The sequence below is a fragment of the Apostichopus japonicus genome, chromosome 13, assembly GCF_037975245.1.
Source record: "Apostichopus japonicus isolate 1M-3 chromosome 13, ASM3797524v1, whole genome shotgun sequence".
Lineage (NCBI taxonomy): Eukaryota > Metazoa > Echinodermata > Holothuroidea > Aspidochirotida > Stichopodidae > Apostichopus > Apostichopus japonicus.
The window spans coordinates 13703233-13720602 of record NC_092573.1 but is presented as its reverse complement, the minus strand read 5'-3'; the positions used below and the strand labels follow the sequence as shown (position 1 = coordinate 13720602).

At 37.1% G+C, this 17370-nt stretch overlaps 1 protein-coding gene across 4 annotated transcripts in view; it reads left to right on the top strand.

Moving 5' to 3' along the window:
- Positions 1–1360: 1360 nt before the first annotated feature.
- LOC139979151 (uncharacterized) overlaps positions 1361–17370 on the top strand; it is a 41498-nt gene continuing 25488 nt past the window's right edge. For 2 of the 4 annotated variants that reach the window (XR_011797094.1, XM_071989854.1), the window contains exons 1-7: positions 1361–1745; positions 7614–7717; positions 8550–8754; positions 10355–10468; positions 11275–11354; positions 14757–14809; positions 16896–17047. Coding sequence is in view for 3 of the 4 variants with exons in the window: in XM_071989854.1 (XP_071845955.1) it covers positions 7707–7717; positions 8550–8754; positions 10355–10468; positions 11275–11354; positions 14757–14809; positions 16896–17047 (615 nt within the window). In the remaining variant the exon portion in view is untranslated. Of the gene's footprint in view, positions 1746–1981; positions 2136–7613; positions 7718–8549; positions 8755–10354; positions 10469–11274; positions 11355–14756; positions 14810–16895; positions 17048–17370 lie in introns of those variants that run through there. The other 2 variants (XM_071989856.1, XM_071989855.1) reach the window with 2 other exon arrangements.

The following is a 17370-nucleotide window of genomic DNA, read 5'->3' as shown; positions in this document are numbered from 1 at the left end:
ATAAAAATTAACCATTTTTCTGATCATTACACACTACGTATATACAGCGCGTTTAGAGATGTCCGTATCAGGGTTAAAACTTTAAGGCCACTTTTGGTCAAGAAATCATTTTTGTTACCGATAGTAGAGGTACATCACGTGAAAGATGAACCTTTCTACATTAATGTGGTCCTATTCGGACATCCTAGTAGGCTCCATAACTAAAGTTAATCGATTTTGAAAAAATAAAAATTAACCATTTTTCTTATCATTACACATTACGTATATACAGCGCGTTTAGAGATGTCCGTATCGGGGTTAAAACTTTAAGGCCATTTTTGGTCAAGAAATCATTTTTGTTACCGATAGTAGAGGAACACCACGTGAAAGATGAACCTGTCTACTTTAATGTGGTGCTAACCGGACATGCCAGTAGGCTCCATAACTAAAGTTAATCGATTTTGGAAAAAAATAAAAATTAACCATTTTTCTGATCATTACACATTACGTATATACAGCGCGTTTAGAGATGTCCGTATCGGGGTTAAAACTTTAAGGCCATTTTTGGTCAAGAAATCATTTTTGTTACCGATAGTAGAGGTATACCACGTGAAAGATGAACCTGTCTACTTTAATGTGGTGCTAACCGGACATGCCAGTAGGCTCCATAACTAAAGTTAATCGATTTTGAAAAAAATAAAAATTAACCATTTTTCTTATCATTACACATTACGTATATACAGCGCGTTTAGAGATGTCCGTATCGGGGTTAAAACTTTAAGGGAATTTTTGGTCAAGAAATCATTTTTGTTACCGATAGTAGAGGTATACCACGTGAAAGATGAACCTTTCTACTTTAATGTGGTCCTATTCGGACATCCTAGTAGGCTCCATAACTAAAGTTAATCGATTTTGGAGAAGAAAAAAATATATCAATATTTTAAAACGTTTAGGCCACTTTTGGTCAAAAAAATCGGCTTTGTTACCGATAGTAGGTATTACACGTGAAAGAAGAAATTGTTTTCTTTGATTTGATGCTAACCGGACCTCCTAACTAGGTCGATAACTCAAATTAACCGATTTTGAAATAATAATACGTTTGGATCATAACACATTACCGCGCGTTTCGAGCTAATTTTCCCATTTGCATCCCACTCCTGTTAGGATCGAACGGTTTGTAGCCATCGAATTTCAATAAATCAAAGTGTTACTGGCTGTTTTTTCATACCACTTGTAAGAGGAATAACTTAACATCGTCATTGTACCCCTCTTGACTGTTGCATATTCTCATAAATTAATTGTTTAGACATTTGAAAAAAAAGAAGAAAAAAATGGTATAAAAATTGCCGCCATTTACGCCTTTCTCCACAAGATTTGGTAGGATCACAAGTTTCAGTTCAATATGGATGCAGATTTCGTCCACCATTAAATTCCAAAATTATATTACATGAAAGAGCAACAACTCATCTCTCATATGGTGCAATTATTGGCATTTTACAGTATTCATAGCGTTAATTATTATCGCTTTAAAACAGGTACGAAAAAGTAGCAGTCTTGTTATTGTCCGCTAATTTAGGCTGCCCTTAGTGGCTGCTGGGGATCCACTTTCCCGCCACAGCGTACCCAGCGCTCGTCACAGTGTACAAACATCAGTGGCCAACGGCGTGTAACGTTGATGTATACACTATTGGCTGCTGTTAGTGGCTGCTCTTAGTGGCTGCTACGTTCAAACAGGTTTGATATACGTAGTCCGGGCGTAATGACAGGTAAAACTATTTCTAATTATTTTTAATTATTTATCGAACATTTTAAGTGTTTCACTTTGAGTGTTAAATCAGTAGTTTCTATCCCAACTGATTTCTTCGAAACTATTTTTTTTTTATATCTGTCTGAAGGCTAGCCTTTCTTTCCCAGGCTAGAAAGTGCACTCGACACATGACTTGTTGTGCCTAATGTTATGCTTCAGCACAAATATGATACGGTAGGCTGGATGCTATGCGTTTGTTTCATATTACTTAATTAGCAGTGTACTGTTACCCGTGTAGGGAGATGTTAACAATGTAAACAACTCGGTTACGGCACATTAGTGATATAAATTTCACGAAGATAAGCATGTTCAAGCAATTACCCCTACTCAATGCCACACCGGAATGTTGGTATGTTGGGCCTAAAATCAATGTATTTATTTCAGATTGTTTGTTTTTGTCCTGTTCGTAACTTAGGCTAGGCCTAGTACTGGCCGGTTCCAGTGCCATTCCGCCATAGGTACATACCACCATACTATTCCGCCATAGGTTTCGATCCTTTCCGCCATGGCGTAATGTACTAATGGCGGAATGACACGACCCCCGTACTGGCCTACGTATAAAACTAGTATTCCTATTGTTAGGCTGAAGCTTCACTTAAGACTTAAGCCTAACGTAAGGCCTATTAAAGTTGTACCAAGCATAACTTCAGCCTAGGCTAAGTAAGTATAACAGTAGTAAGTTCTTTGAGTGTGAGTTAAGCTCACAGGCATTCCCAATGTATGCCATCGAGTATTTAATACTATTTGTATGTAAAAGAAAAGGCAAAGAGATCTCAGGGCAACCACACACTGTAATACATAATCTGCAAGTTAGGTACGTGCAGTACCATTTTTACAAAGGGTTAAAGACGGCCACGTCTGCTTTGCTAATCGACCAGAGTGACTGAAGATAGTCTGAGATCAGTACAAAACCATTTTCAAAGCATGTGTCATAAACTTTGAAAAATTCATTTGTCACCATTCATTTGTCATTTGTGTAATTGCTCGTGCATCCCATCTTGGGTGTGATCCTATAATATCTTCCAAAGTGGGTATGAAAAAGAGAATAATTTAAAGGCCGTGGCTATTCTTAAAACCAGGAATAACAACTATTTATAAACTATTCTTACGACATCGGCAAATTTCCGGTTACGCATGCGCAGTAAATTAAATAAAGCAGCTGCGCATGCGTAACCGGAAATTATTGTTTCTCCTGGTCGTTAAAATAGCCACGTTAAAGCAACTGCGCATGCGTAGCCAGAACATTACTCCTGGTCGTAAAAATAGCCACGTTGTAATTTAAACATGGTTTTGTATGCTCCTATGACATGTGGAATCAAGATACATTTTAATTGCACATGGCATATATATTTGATATAAAAAAGTTAATAAAACGTATATCATCGACAACTAGCGTTGTGCGTAGCGTTGGCAGGATCCTGGTAGACAAGTGAATCCCGTATCCCGATCCCGTTATTGACTAGTACTGATCACAAAGCAATGTGTAAATACTACCGGTAGTGGGAAAACAACCGGTTATTACATTAGTTTCGGTATCATTCCCGAGAATCTCGGACATAATAAAATATCCATGTGTTACTATTTGAAATAAAGAAAACAAAACACATTTAGTTCTGGTTTCTGTGTTCTTAGTTTGAATAATATCTGATCAATTTACGTACTGGCCTAGAACTTTATATTAACGAATCAACTTCTCATGTATTAATTTGGACCTAGGCTACACCTAAAATCTAACGTTACTTGGGCTAAGCATGTTGCGGGACCTCAAAGTTATTCTGAAATTTTCGTTATTTATTCTTCCTTCAAACGATGATTGTGAAAGTTCCCATGTACAAAATCTAATACCCTTATGTATTTCACCTCATTTTGGTATAATAATTATAACAATTTAATAAATTTTGAGCCAAAACCGCAGGGAGTATATCCAGTTTAAATCCATCTTCGCCCGGGACTGTATATTATTATAGCCTAGGGTATGGTACTGGTACACACAGTGCAGTACGGTACTTGAGATTTGATGCTGTAATGGAATGAATTCGTTTATAAATGCAGGGGGTTCCACGATGTAATAACAGTTATCTTTGGCTACTTTTTTAATTTTTAAGAACTTTTGTACGAAAGATGGATATTGTACGTATTGAAAGTATATTTTGTGGAGAAAATTACAGCCGATTAACGATATAAATAAATCTGCACTATTCTCATGTATATATGTAGTTTATAATCCCGTATTAATACATAGCCCCTATGTTACATTCTTCTTGTCTGAAGTTCCAAACACGTGGTGACTTGTTGATAGTTGAAAACTTTTCATTGTGAACTTTGGAACTTGAAGGGTTGCCCTATTCCTATATCATGGAATAGTGGGGAACCCCCAATTTCTGTTTGTGTATGGATTACAGGTTTTATCCATGTGTGAACGTTTTAAATCTAATATCGTACGTCGAGTATGAATGAAGGATGGTGTGGGTTGCTTCTTTTGAAGGTTTGTGCTTTTCTTTTTGAAGTGTATGTTAAAAACAAAGGCCCTGATATAGCGTGTTATTTGGATGTTTTTTTTTTTATAATTGTACGGGTACTGTAAGAGTATGTACATGACCTAGGTTATGCATATTGAATGTATGACATTGATAGTCTCGTAACTAAGTGCTTTGAACCGTAGATGAAAGTTGAGGAAAATCGCGGTTGTACAGTAGTTACGATACCGGGGTTCATGTTGCAACACTACCGGTTGTGTGAAATTTGCACTACCGCACAATGCCAGGAAATCTCTTGGAAACTGGATACAATATACAGTCTACAGGCAGTATATTTCATAGCTGGCAAAAATGCTGCTCAAAACAAAAAGAAATACATTTTTCCATTTCAATAGTCAGTTTCCTGTTCACATTGTAAGAACATAGTTCTCTTTCTATACTGTTGGTAAGTACTGTATCCAATATTTTGACGGAAGTACTGTAAACTTGTGAACTGTTTTACTGCCCTTGTTAAGTATTGCACTGCTTTTCCTAGTAGTGGCAGTTGCCCTTAATTCTGTAAAAAGTAGTTTCAGTTTCCTTGTTAAATAGTGAACTGTTGACAAGTTTGTCATTTTTCCAGCGGTCAAAGATCTTGTTTACACATTGCTTCTGAGAGCATTTTGGTCAAGTGGTTAAGGCAGTGGACTTGTGATCTAAGGATTGCAGGTTGAAGTCCTGGCCAGCGTTGTGTCCTTGAGCAAGGCACTTTGTCTCTGTTGCCTCTCTTCACCCTGGTGTATAAATGGGGACTAGCGAGGTAACTGGTAAATGTAGTTGTGTGCGCCGGTTTGTGGCTGCACCCTATTGGAAGTCCCCCGGGGGACACGTGGTTGTGGTGCACTGTGGTGCCCCAGGAGAGATTGATTGCATTGTGCACATGTACCATATGACCAGGGGTTAAGTTGTAAAGTCGTATGAGGAGGACTTAACCTCATACAAGACTGTAGACCTTCAACTTATTTTATTGCAACCCTCCTAAATGTCTCCTATTTTTGAGTTCTTGTCCAAGGCAAAATGAATCTATAGGAGTGTCTGTGATGCATTGGCTTGTAAACATGTTAACTCACCAATTGTTCAGTGCATGAACTTCAAACGTAGTATGTTGATTCCTCTTAGTAAGTTCTTGACTGCTATGATTCTTGAGCAAGTTCATAGGTCATTTGGTGTCACCAGTACTAACAAAAATTATGAAAGCTCTGTAGAGTAACCAAACTTAGTGAAAATCTATAGCATCGGTTATAAATGGCATAGAGTAGTCAGTTGGTAGGTGCCCTTAATGAGTACTACTACACTTTGATCTGCTTTGATAGAGTTCAAAGTTCATTTGATGTCAACAGGAGAAAAAAAATATCTGAAAACCTTGTAAATAAGCCAAGTCCTATAAATAATTGTAACTTTGTTAAATCTCATTTTTAGCTCATACCAGCATGCTGGTGTGAGCTATTGTTACAGTGCGGCGTCTATCACTCTATCATTCTATCACTCTATCACTCTATCACTCTATCACTCTATCACTCTATCACTCTATCACTCTATCACTCTATCCGTCAACAATTGGTAAAACCGCTCCCACTCGCACAGTGTTTGATGGAATTTCATGAAACTTGGACACAAGGACCATTGGGTATAGGGCCATCAGAGATGGTCCAAAATTTTGGGTCAAAGGTCATCTGTGGGCCGTAATGGGCCATTTTGTGGAAATACGCAAAATGCTTCTTCTCCTACAGATTCCATGGTACAATGTTGAGGGTTTGTCACGATAGTACTATGGTAGTTTTACCTTCAGGGTGTTCATGAATTTGAGATCAAAGATCAACTAGGGGTCTTTTGTGGCCCGGGCCGCGGCCTTATATTTTCAAATTGCTCCTGTTCGTACAGTGTATGGCCAATTATAATGAAACTTGGTCACAATGTTCCTCGGGATGAGAGTTACGAGGGGTGTTCGGAAAATTGAGGTCAAAGGTCATTTAGGGGGTCATCGGGGGTCATTCTTTGTAATATTTTCAAATATCTCTATCTCCTCAAGATTTTGATGGATCATATTCAAAGTTGAACTGATGATTGTTGGATTGTGTATGAATAAGGTGATGCCTAAAAATTTTTGGTCAAAAGTTAATTAATTACAATTAATCCCCATTGTTTAAAAAAATCTGAGCCTTCACTTTTTGCCAAAGCTCCTTTAATTTGTCTCCCAGTGTCTGCAGTGTTTGTTTACATTTGTGGTTAAGCTCTGCAGAGGCTGTTAGTGGAATTAAAGCAGGACTGGGAGTTTTTATTAAGTGTTGAACTGTAAGCATGAGAGCCCTATAGCCAATCAGCACTTGCCGATTCTTAGAAGTCTTTGAGCCTGAGGTATGTAGGCAGCTTGTGAAGTTATGACTTGTAGGGAGTGCTTGTTATGTCTGCTAAGGTAGAGGGGAGAAAGTTTAATAGGGTAGGTCAGTGGTATTGTTTGAGAGAGTGGGTAAAATAGGATTTAAAGGAGAAAATAGGAATTATAGCCAGTGGTGTGGCCTAGATTCTGCTAACGGAGGGGGGGGGGGTATCCCTCACGGGCCCAAAATTGGTTTTGTGGGCCCTACATTTTTCAGCTTGAAAAGGTATGAGCTTCTGCACCATTGGTGCTCTAGTTGGTGTCTTAATCTCATATTTGGTGTCTAAATGAGATTCCCTGAGTGAACACAGTTTCAAGAAGTTGAGGAATATTGACGATGTAACAGAATGATTGGTCAAAACAAAGAAAAGACCACCAGAAGACTACCATCCTGTCAGCAGAAGCGAAAGAACTTCACATTTGATTAGAATGATAATTTCTGGACTTACTGTACTTGGCCTTGTGAACTTTGGGTTAGGAATGCAGCAAGTCATGAGTACTGACAACACTTGAAAGTGACATATATACACTTGAACATCATCTTTACCTTATACTGTATGATCAGGACGGAGGTTTCTCATTTGACTTTCCTTTCCTTTCCACTCTCACTCCCAATCCCCTCCCCTTCCAACCTTCCCTCCTCTCCTCCCCTCCCCTCCCCTCCTCTGTGTCCCCTCTCCCCTCCTTCCAAACAGCATAGAAAAATGTTTGATATATTCACAAACTATTGAAGCAACGTATGTCCTGTGGTTGCTAAATTTCATTGTGGAAATTTGTTAGAACAATATTTTGTTGACGATTGATAACTTTAGGCAGGAGAGATTTATAATGTGGTATTATCAAACCTACAGTAAAATGTGTATTTTCATACAGTCTTGTATCCTTAGAGGAAAATATAGAAATTTCATTTGTGTTTCTTGGTTTTCTTTTGCAGATACAATGACCTGATGTAAGCATTAGACAGAGACAGTAACCATTTCAGGAATGTTGAAAGGGTATAAAAGTAACAGACAGCAACATAGCAACCATGAATAGACAGTGAGTACAATGTTATAATACTCAAAAATCACTTGTTCTAGCTGTACCCAGTTGTGTACGTGCATGAAACATTCAAATCATTATGAGCATATATTGTACTCAAATCAATTATTCTTGATGTACCTTCTGTATTTACCATACCTGCCTTACATATGAAACCTTTTGGTGGTAATTTGTACCAGTGCTGTACTCCTATCAGTTGTTCTAGCTGTACCCAGTATTTCCCCTTCCTTAAATATTTGAAATGTTGTGACAGTAGCCAGTAGGTAGAACCAGTGTTTGTACTCAACTGTCACCTGTAGTAGTACCATTGCTGTACTCAAATCAGTTGTTCTACGGTAGCTTTTACAGGTCTACTGTACCTGAATTAAACGCTGAAACATTGTGACTGTTGGTAGTATCAATAATGTTGTACTCAAATGACTTAAGCCGTACCTAGTACTCTACCTGCCTTAAAGTTTGAAACATTATGAATAAGTAGTGCCAACATTGTACTCACAACACTCTATCTAGCTGTACCCAGTTGTGTGCCTGCCCTTAAACATTGAAATATTTCTTTTACCGTTCATTTTGCCCATTTTTGCATAGCATTTTGCTATGCAATGCAGTACAGGATTAGATTATTCACTGCACAGTGTGTTCGTTTGCATCCCTTTTAAGCTTGCCATTTGGTATTGTGAACATTATTGTGTGTTTTTTCTGATTTAATGCTCCTTCTACTACACATATAAACATATCTTAGTTTATGAAATGAACAGTACATGTGTCTGTGTGATATATACTTAACTTATCATCTGATCTGCTCTCTCACATTAATCATCATTCACGGAAGGTATAGGAAATCAAAGTGGGACGCACCAAGGACTTATGGCTTTCAACCAATGACCCAGGCCCCCCTGTTAGGGATGGGACCTATCACCCCTCCTGGCCCTCCAGTGGTACCGTCAGTCAGTAGTCTGGAGGCTGCCGCGGCTGCTGCTGCTAAGATCAATGCAGTTCTAGCTGCTAAAGGCAAATTACAAATGAATAAATCAAAGGTATATCTTACTGTTCCTTGCTAAGATCAATGCAGTTCTAGCTGCTAAAGGGAAAATGAATAAATCAAAGGTATGTGTTACTGTTCCTTTCAAGTTGTGCAGTAAACTACAAAGTGTCAGTTAATGTTTCAGTCGTATTTGTTGGGGGCTAGTAAACATTCTACATGCTTCAACGTACAGTAGTACTAATTAGTTCAAAACTTTGAACATGCTCTTGACATAGCACTAATTAGTATTCAAAACAGTGTACTTGTAAAACATTGTACATGCTCTCGACATAGTACTAATTAGTATTCAAACATTCTACATGCTTTGTAGGTAGTACTAATAAGTATTCAAACATTGAACATGCTCTCTACGTAGTACTAAGTAGTATTATAACCTTTGTACATACTCTTGATGTAGTACTAATTAGCATTTAAAACTTTGTACACGCTCTTGACCTTTTACTAATTAGTATTCAAAACTTTGTACATGTTCTTGATGTAGTACTAATTAGGCTTAGCATTCATAACTTTGTACATGCTCTCGACATAGTACTAATTAGTATTCAAAACATTGTACTTGCAAAACATTGTACATGCTCTCGACGTAAGACGTGGGATAAGGTGTCTTTCTAAACCACTATATAAGAACGGTATGAATAATTGACTTTTTCAGCTCCTGTTTGTAATATTACTTTTTGTTTATTCCTTGGTTATGACACATAACAGTAATAATTTATACTGGGTGACATGCGATGACTGCTTACTGATTTGTATGTGTTTGTAGTACCACTCGTCTAAGTATAATTTACGTTACATAGAGAACCAGAAATAGCAGCTTAAAAAAGAAAAATGGATGTCATGGATATCATGTAAGGTAGTTAATTAATTACCCTCGATTATGATTAGAGATAAAGAGAAGTCTTCCCTTCGAGTTGTTATGTCTGAATAATCCAGTTGTGAACATTCAGGTTGTACCTGGATGTGTTTTACATGATCACAATTCATAACCAAATGTTACCCCCCAAAAGTGTATTTGACCAGTTGAGGAAAGAGACAAACAGTAAAGTACGAAAGTAAAGAAAAAATTGAAACTAATGGGGAGCAAAAATTGATAATGATGATGACACAATTTACATATGCCCTGGTATTGACTGAACACTTGATCATTCCCAGTCGTCTGTATTGATACTTGGCTACGGCTCATCTGGCACACATGTACTGTAACAAAAGCCAACAGTGATTTCAGCCAGATGATATTTATCTATATCACAGCATTATTTGCTATTCAAAATTCTATTCAATTCCTTTTGTTCCCTCCCCACCCCCTCCTATCTAAAGTAAATGGTATTTACATTCAACAAATGAAATCGTCAAACCTGCATTTACAGTAGTGGTTGTTAATGGTTTGTATTATTTTGTCACCTGCGTACAGTACATGTATAGTAGATTGTTGGATATATACTTTAAATCCAAGGCTATAGACTTAATTTATCATGCAGCAGTACAGTATGAAATCTTCAAGCACGTCCCATTCTGTAGCGTTTAATACGGTATGGATGCCTCACCACAGAAATAGAAGACACTCCGTCAAGAATTTCTTCTATCGTCCACAGGATAACGACAAGTCTAGATCGAGCCAGAACGAGTTAGTGGTGGCTGAGATAGAAATCAACGACGTACCTGTCTACTGCCGTAACATGCTCACCAAAAGAACTATGCAAGATACGGTGAGTGCTGGTAATTTACGGATACAAAATATCGGACATGTCCCAGTGTTGTATTTCCATGAGGGAGAGAGAGAGTGCACTCTCTTGCTTAGTTTTGTTTCACTATTAAAAAGATAACGAGAAAAAAAAAACCCAATAAGTCAAAAATATTTTCCTCTCAAACATGTCCATTTGGGCTGTATATGTGCACGATCAAATTGAAAATTTTAGATCCCAATTTTTGTCATCGCCTAAACGGTCGTTTCTCAAAATATTAAGTTACCAGGACAGCTTAGATGGGGATCAGTGGGAACCATCCTATGAGAAGGACTCGTTGGATCTGTAGTTCTAACACTTTCTGTTGTTTCGGACACCCCACGTGACTCTGAAAGCTGCTTTCGATGGTGCACCAGTTTTATTTAGTCTTTGGAGTCGACTGCCACTCAAACACGACCTCCACATAGGCGGTGTGAGAATATTACAATAACGGTATGACTGTCCGAAGATACGGGTAGATACCGATTCATGGAAACTACTTAACATGCAAACACTACAAACAATTTTTGCAAAACTATTACCCTACACAAAGTTGTTGCTTAAGCTTCAAATTTTATCAGACTTCTATGGTTAATAGAGAGCAAAAGTGGTAAATTGTTGGAAGAATTCGATTTTGCCAATATGAAACTTTGAACCACTTCCTGGAGTAATTTGCAGGTTTAGCCTGTCTAAACTTAGTTACATTCAATCATTTCGTCTGTCCTCGGGTTACCCCTTTGTTGCTTACATCATATTCACATTGCTCAGTTACAACATCTTTTATCTCTCAGATAAGTCGTGAAACGGGGGCAGCTGTATCAACTAGAGGGCGCTACATGTCAGAAGAGGACAAACTGTCTAACACTTCAGGGTAGGTTATGAATAATTTATCAATTAATTAATCAGTCAGTCAGTCAATCTATCTAAATACAAGAATTATCACTAACTGAAAAGGATTTCCTGCAAATTGTAGTGGATTGCTCTTCAAAATGGCTGAAAACTTTCTGCATTGTTAGGCGTAAACCACATCCTCATATTGTTTTGTATCAAGAAGCTGCCAATTTTGTGATATATTGTATATGCATCTAGCGACCAGAGAATGAATAAAGTCATCAGGGCACTTTTGCTGAAATGTCTTTGTTTTTGGTTACTTGCCATAGGCAGGTAAGTAACCTATGCAGTCAAATTGGCTTGTGTGTGTGTGTGTATGTATGGGTGTATGTGACGCCCCAGCTTATAAACACGATATCTCAAGATGTGTAACCTCTGCAGTTCATGTGGCTCACCCATAGTTAGTACAAGAACCTTTTAAGATTCATAAACACAAACCTTGTAAACACGATATCTGACGAAAGGTTGCATTGCATTGCTCATATTTGGCATGTCTCTTTCTTATAGTGAGTACAAGAACCCTATTATTTTGGGTGGATGTCAAAGGTCATTTGGGGTCAGCAAATGTCCAAATGTCCAAATATCAAATGGATCTAATCAGGTTAACTATTACAAATGCATATTCAGCTCTGTGTTGTTAGAGTGAACACGCAAAATAAATTACCAACAACAAGCAATGTCCCCCTGTCTTTCTTTCATCATTGTGGTATCATGTCACACGATTCCCAGTCATCAAACCATGTAAGCACTGACTCTGTTAAGATTTATACTGCTCTCCACCAGCAGTATTAACTTCAGCCAGGGTTATTAGCTTCCTAATTGCTCTTGTGCTGCATATGTTAATGTATTTAAAGGGCAAGAAACTGCTGGGAGGGGTTTCCCCTCAAGTTTCTTCATTATGCATTAGTCATTTATCCACAGAGGAAATGAATATTTCTACAAAATGGTTACACTTTGATGAAATTTTAAATCCAGTGAACATTGACAGCTAAGAAACATTTGAAACTAATCAGATTTCAAGGATAAATCAGGAGAAGATTATAAAAGCATATAAGTAAAAGTTTTGGAGAACATTTTCCCAGATAACAATCACAAACCCCCTTTACTATGATCTAACTTCCTTGAGTAACAGAGGGTTTAGTCCGTCAAGATAGGTCACTTTCAATCAACCATATCTCGAGTTAGGGACAAAATATTGAGATTGGGACTTCAGCTAGCAGTGTGGAATATTCTTTTGTCTTCACCATAAATGTTTGCATTGTTTGTTACCAGAATATCCCTTTAAGTTAAGGGATAAAGATCAATTTGCCCTCAAGAGCCTCACGTAATATGATTTTTCATCAGTAGAAAGGAGTAGTAAAATGGTTTGGTCTATTTTTTTCCGAAGACAAAACTCATCACTCAGGGTTTGCTACAGTAGCACAGTTTATTCTTATAGCAGTTTGTGATGCTCAGATCTCATGGGGTATTTTAAATTGTACTGTGCTGTTTCATCCAGTTTCCAACATTGTTTAAACAGTTGGGTTTTTGTTCCACCTGCTGTTGACAATGGTACATTGTTAACGTATCACAATCAGTTTTTTTTGCTTAATCATGCATAATTTGTGATTGCATAATCAAAACTATGAGTCATTGCTTAGTACTCATTCCATCGGCCGTCATGGTTTAGTGACTATTAGATAAACTGCCGAAAAAAACTCAAAACCTTTTGAATGAAAGGTGTCTTTGTTGCTGAACAAGAACCAAATTCCCACAATACGAAAAGTATGAAGACCTAAAATTGAGATTAAAACGCCAAAATTTTCCTCTGGGCTATCCTTTTTAGGTCGTGATAAGTCTGTTTAAATTGTTCTGTTTTTGCAAGATTCAGTGTAATGAGAATGTCCAACATTTCATATAAAGTCAGAACTTGAAGTTGTCTCTGCATGCATGCATGCATGCCACATTTCACTTAACTACAAAAGGGTTAAAAAATGGTTTGAGATGCTCCAATGCACCACTGTGCCAAGTGTGACTGCCAAATATAATTTTTTAAGTCTTATAAGGTTCCCCCCTTCTGCCAAGATGCAGATGTTACCATAATTGGTTAAACTCTGTCGGCTTACAGTGTGGCCATAGTTATGACTGTCATGCCATTTCATTTCAGGGTTGGGTACATTTCTAATTTTTTGCAATTATCCTTTGCAAGTTGCTTTCATGATGCCACAAGTCAGTGATAGGTTAAGTCTGTTACAGTAATCAACCATCCATGCCATGGTTAATGGTTTCTTGCTTGACATTAACAGTCAAGCAAGAAAATCAATGTCACTTTATCATTTCATATGTATCAAAATGGTGCAATGTAAGTTTGATGTCATGTAGAACCAACCTTGACACACCTCCAAGGTTTGTGCACCATGAGAAAGAGATCAAAATTTGAACAATAGCAGTGGTTAGCTTGATTTATAGATTGCTGTAAACAATAGCAGTGGTTGTGTTAATTATAACTCTAAACAATGGCAGTGGTTGGGTTGATTTAGAGATTACTGTACTCCCTGTCCAATTCAACAGTCATACCCTTCAAGGTTGAATCGAGTAATAGAATGATATTAGGGGTGTAGTCTGACTGTGTATAGGTGAGTTAAGAACCACAATGCAGAAATGAACTGCATTATGGGTAAGTGGAAAGTGGTGGAATGTATAACAATTTTCTTAGTACAGCATTTGTGTTTGGGGCCTACAGTATGCTGGAAGCATCAGGAACCTATGTAATCAAGTTGGTGCGTTGTGTTTGTGCCTACTTGTTTAACATATAGACTGAGGACTTGCAAAAGGATTTGCAAGTCCTCAGATGTAAATTGAAAAAAGCATCACATTGTCCTCACAAGAATTCTATTGTTACGGTGGAATGTTAAGGTTAGGCACATATATTTGAACAGTTGTAAAGAAACAATGGGGTCCTCAGTCTGCATGTAAAACACACTTGTGTGTGTCTATGTATGTGGCTCCTAAGCTCGTAAAACACAAAACCTCAGGAACCGTTTGTTGGTTTCAGTTGATACTACTTGGTACAATGATAACCCCCATAAATGGTCGCTATTGATTCTACGTACATACATACTAATGGGTATCAATAGAAAAATAAAATGTTCATGTTAATGATTATAACATAACAAACTATGAATGCTAGTTAAGGGTTTCATTATATTTGATCATTCACAGCATATATGCTACTGTATGCATCTGAAAAATGTACCAGAGAGTTTTATTATATCTTTTGTTTTACTCAACTACATAAGTTTTGCAACTAATGAGTAGAATTACTTCCACTCTAGAACGTGTTTGATGACATTAATCAACGACTTTTTTATCAAGCCATTTTAATGTTATGTTTCGTCTGCAGCGACAGGTCGTTATATTTATTCGTGCAAGCTCTCACCAAAGACAAAGTAGATCGTAAGTTGATGACTTTCACCTATTCTGTTCCTTCTCCTGTCCATAAACCAGTCGGTTTATATTTTATTCAAATAAAAAGAAACGTTTGTTTTTCAAGTGGCTCACTCACGAAGCTACACCAATTTATTAAAATTTATTACGTTCAGAATCAGAACAGTGGATGTCTTTTCTTTGCTAGTTGGGTGCAGTTAGTCGTTAATCAGGCTTTGGAGTTGATGGTAATAGCTCTGAAGATATAAAACCAAACGATAAATAGCTGAAATATGATAGAGAACTATGTGATGAACGACTCCCTCAAACAGTAAAGATAAAACTTTGCTCCGCTTTAATAGTCCAGTCTGAGGGCTGTCGTGTTGTTAATCTCCAAGGTCATAGTGCCATTAGTATCTGAACACTTTGACTTTCTCTGTGTTTTTCTTGTCATATTTTCAAGGTAGAATGTTAACAGTGTTGACACCAATTTCAACCAATATGCCATCCTTCGGCCATGTTAAGAAATCCTCAAATTTTTTAGCTCCAGCATTTCATGAACCCTGTTTTCATGACAGAAAGTGGACATTGTAATATGTAAGGAATTTGTTGAAAACTTGAGGCACAAATGCCTAGGTGATGTCATATTTATACTTGATCAAGCCTTCAAACTTGAATGCAAAGAAAAAATTAAAACCTGTGATATCTATCAAATGGACTAAGAGTTTCCTTAACAGCTCTATCTCTTACACATAAACCAATAATGATGGTCCTTATATTTGAGAACAGATGCATCTGCTGTTAAGGTGTTATGTTATTATTAGACCTTATTTGTAACACACTATCTCTTACACATAAATCGATAATGATAGTAGGGTTTACATCACCTTATATTTGAGAACAGATGCATCTGCTGTTAAGGTGTTAGTATTAGACCTTATATGTAACACACCATCTCTTACGCATAAACTGATAACGATGGTTGGGTTTACATCAATACGCATAAACCAATAACGACGGTTGGGTTTACACATTTGAGAACAGATGCATCTGCTGTTAAGGTGTTAGTATTAGATCTTATATGTAACACACTATCTCTTACGCATAAACTGATAATGATGGTTGGGTTTACATCTCCTTATGTTTGAGAAGAGATGCATCTGCTGTTAAGGTGTTATTATTAGACCTTATATTTAACACACTTTTTAAAGGCTTGAAACATTACAGTAGTTCTGATTATGAATGCAACAATTTAAACAAACTGTTTGTTCTCAGTTGTATTTTGCATGGCAAAATATCCACTTTGTACTTTGGGCAAAGGCAACCAGCTGTATCCCAAATTACACTATAATTTTTACTTTCGCAGTGCGTGCTAATAACCATTCTATCAGCACCAAGAAAAAAAAAAAGCCTCAATAGAGTTGACATTTATCTTGTTCAGTTCGTTTTTGTTTCTAATTTTTTTTTTTAAGGTTGATTTCTCTTTACCCTGCAAATCATTTACCGCTATACTCATAGCCCGCACCTGCTCTCCTACATTATATTAGAATATTTAATATATGAAAATGAACAACCGAAAAAAAAGAACAAAATGGTTTGATTGAAACAGATGGTGACAGATATGTCAATAAAAGTCTGGTCATTCATTATAAGTGACATGTTGAATTGCATGTGCTATGTGTTGTAAGTTAGGGTTAATTTTTTTTACTCTTTTTTTTTTTTTTCATTTTTACCTCTGTTTGCTCTAAAAGTACCAGCGGTATTGAAAATCGTGTTGTTCGCATGAAAGATTTTTTATAAATTCATTTGGCTATTTATTAAAGATCTGTGTTGACTGATGAGCTGCCTTTTTAATGTCATCATCAGTCATTCTCTGTTTTCTTGGGTGATTATTTTTTTTTCTTCTTTTAACCTCAGTTTCTCTTATTTATTTCATGTTTTTGTAGTTTGATAATTTTCTGCTTTTATCCTTTTTTTTGTATATTATATATTGTCTCGTGTTTTAGCATTGATTTTTTTTTCTGTATAAAAATGCATTTGTAAATTGTTTTTCTGTCGCCTAATTTTTTTTAATTTTTTTTAGATTGACTTTCTCTATTTTTCCCGTTTTCTCCAGTGGCTGTCAACAGAATTATAGATATCATTAGAAATGTCTCTCACGGTGCTGCCCCCACCCCTAAGGTATCGTACAAGAACCTCAGCGACAATTCTGCAACAAGTAATACAAAGCCACTTCTGGGAGCTGCCCCTGGTCTCCCTGCAGTTGGGGTAAGTGAACATTACCAGAGGTGGAAGAGAATCAACATTGTTTCTGTTTTTAGTTTGCAGGAAGACTCGAATCAACTGTTTGTCAGTTACTTAAACATAGATGAGACTTATTTGCATAGAAATATCCAGTGTATCTGAAGGGTGTCTGGGGAGTGGGAGGGGGGTGGGGCTGGAGGTTGGTGAAGCAATGAAGAATAAGGTGACAGAGGGACTTAAAGCCCTGTCGTGATACGAAAGAAGTACTTTTATATTGAGGGTAAAGCAATACTGCTGGTTTTCGGTCGGGTATTTAATTTGATCGTTTAAAGGTAGAAGGAGTTGTC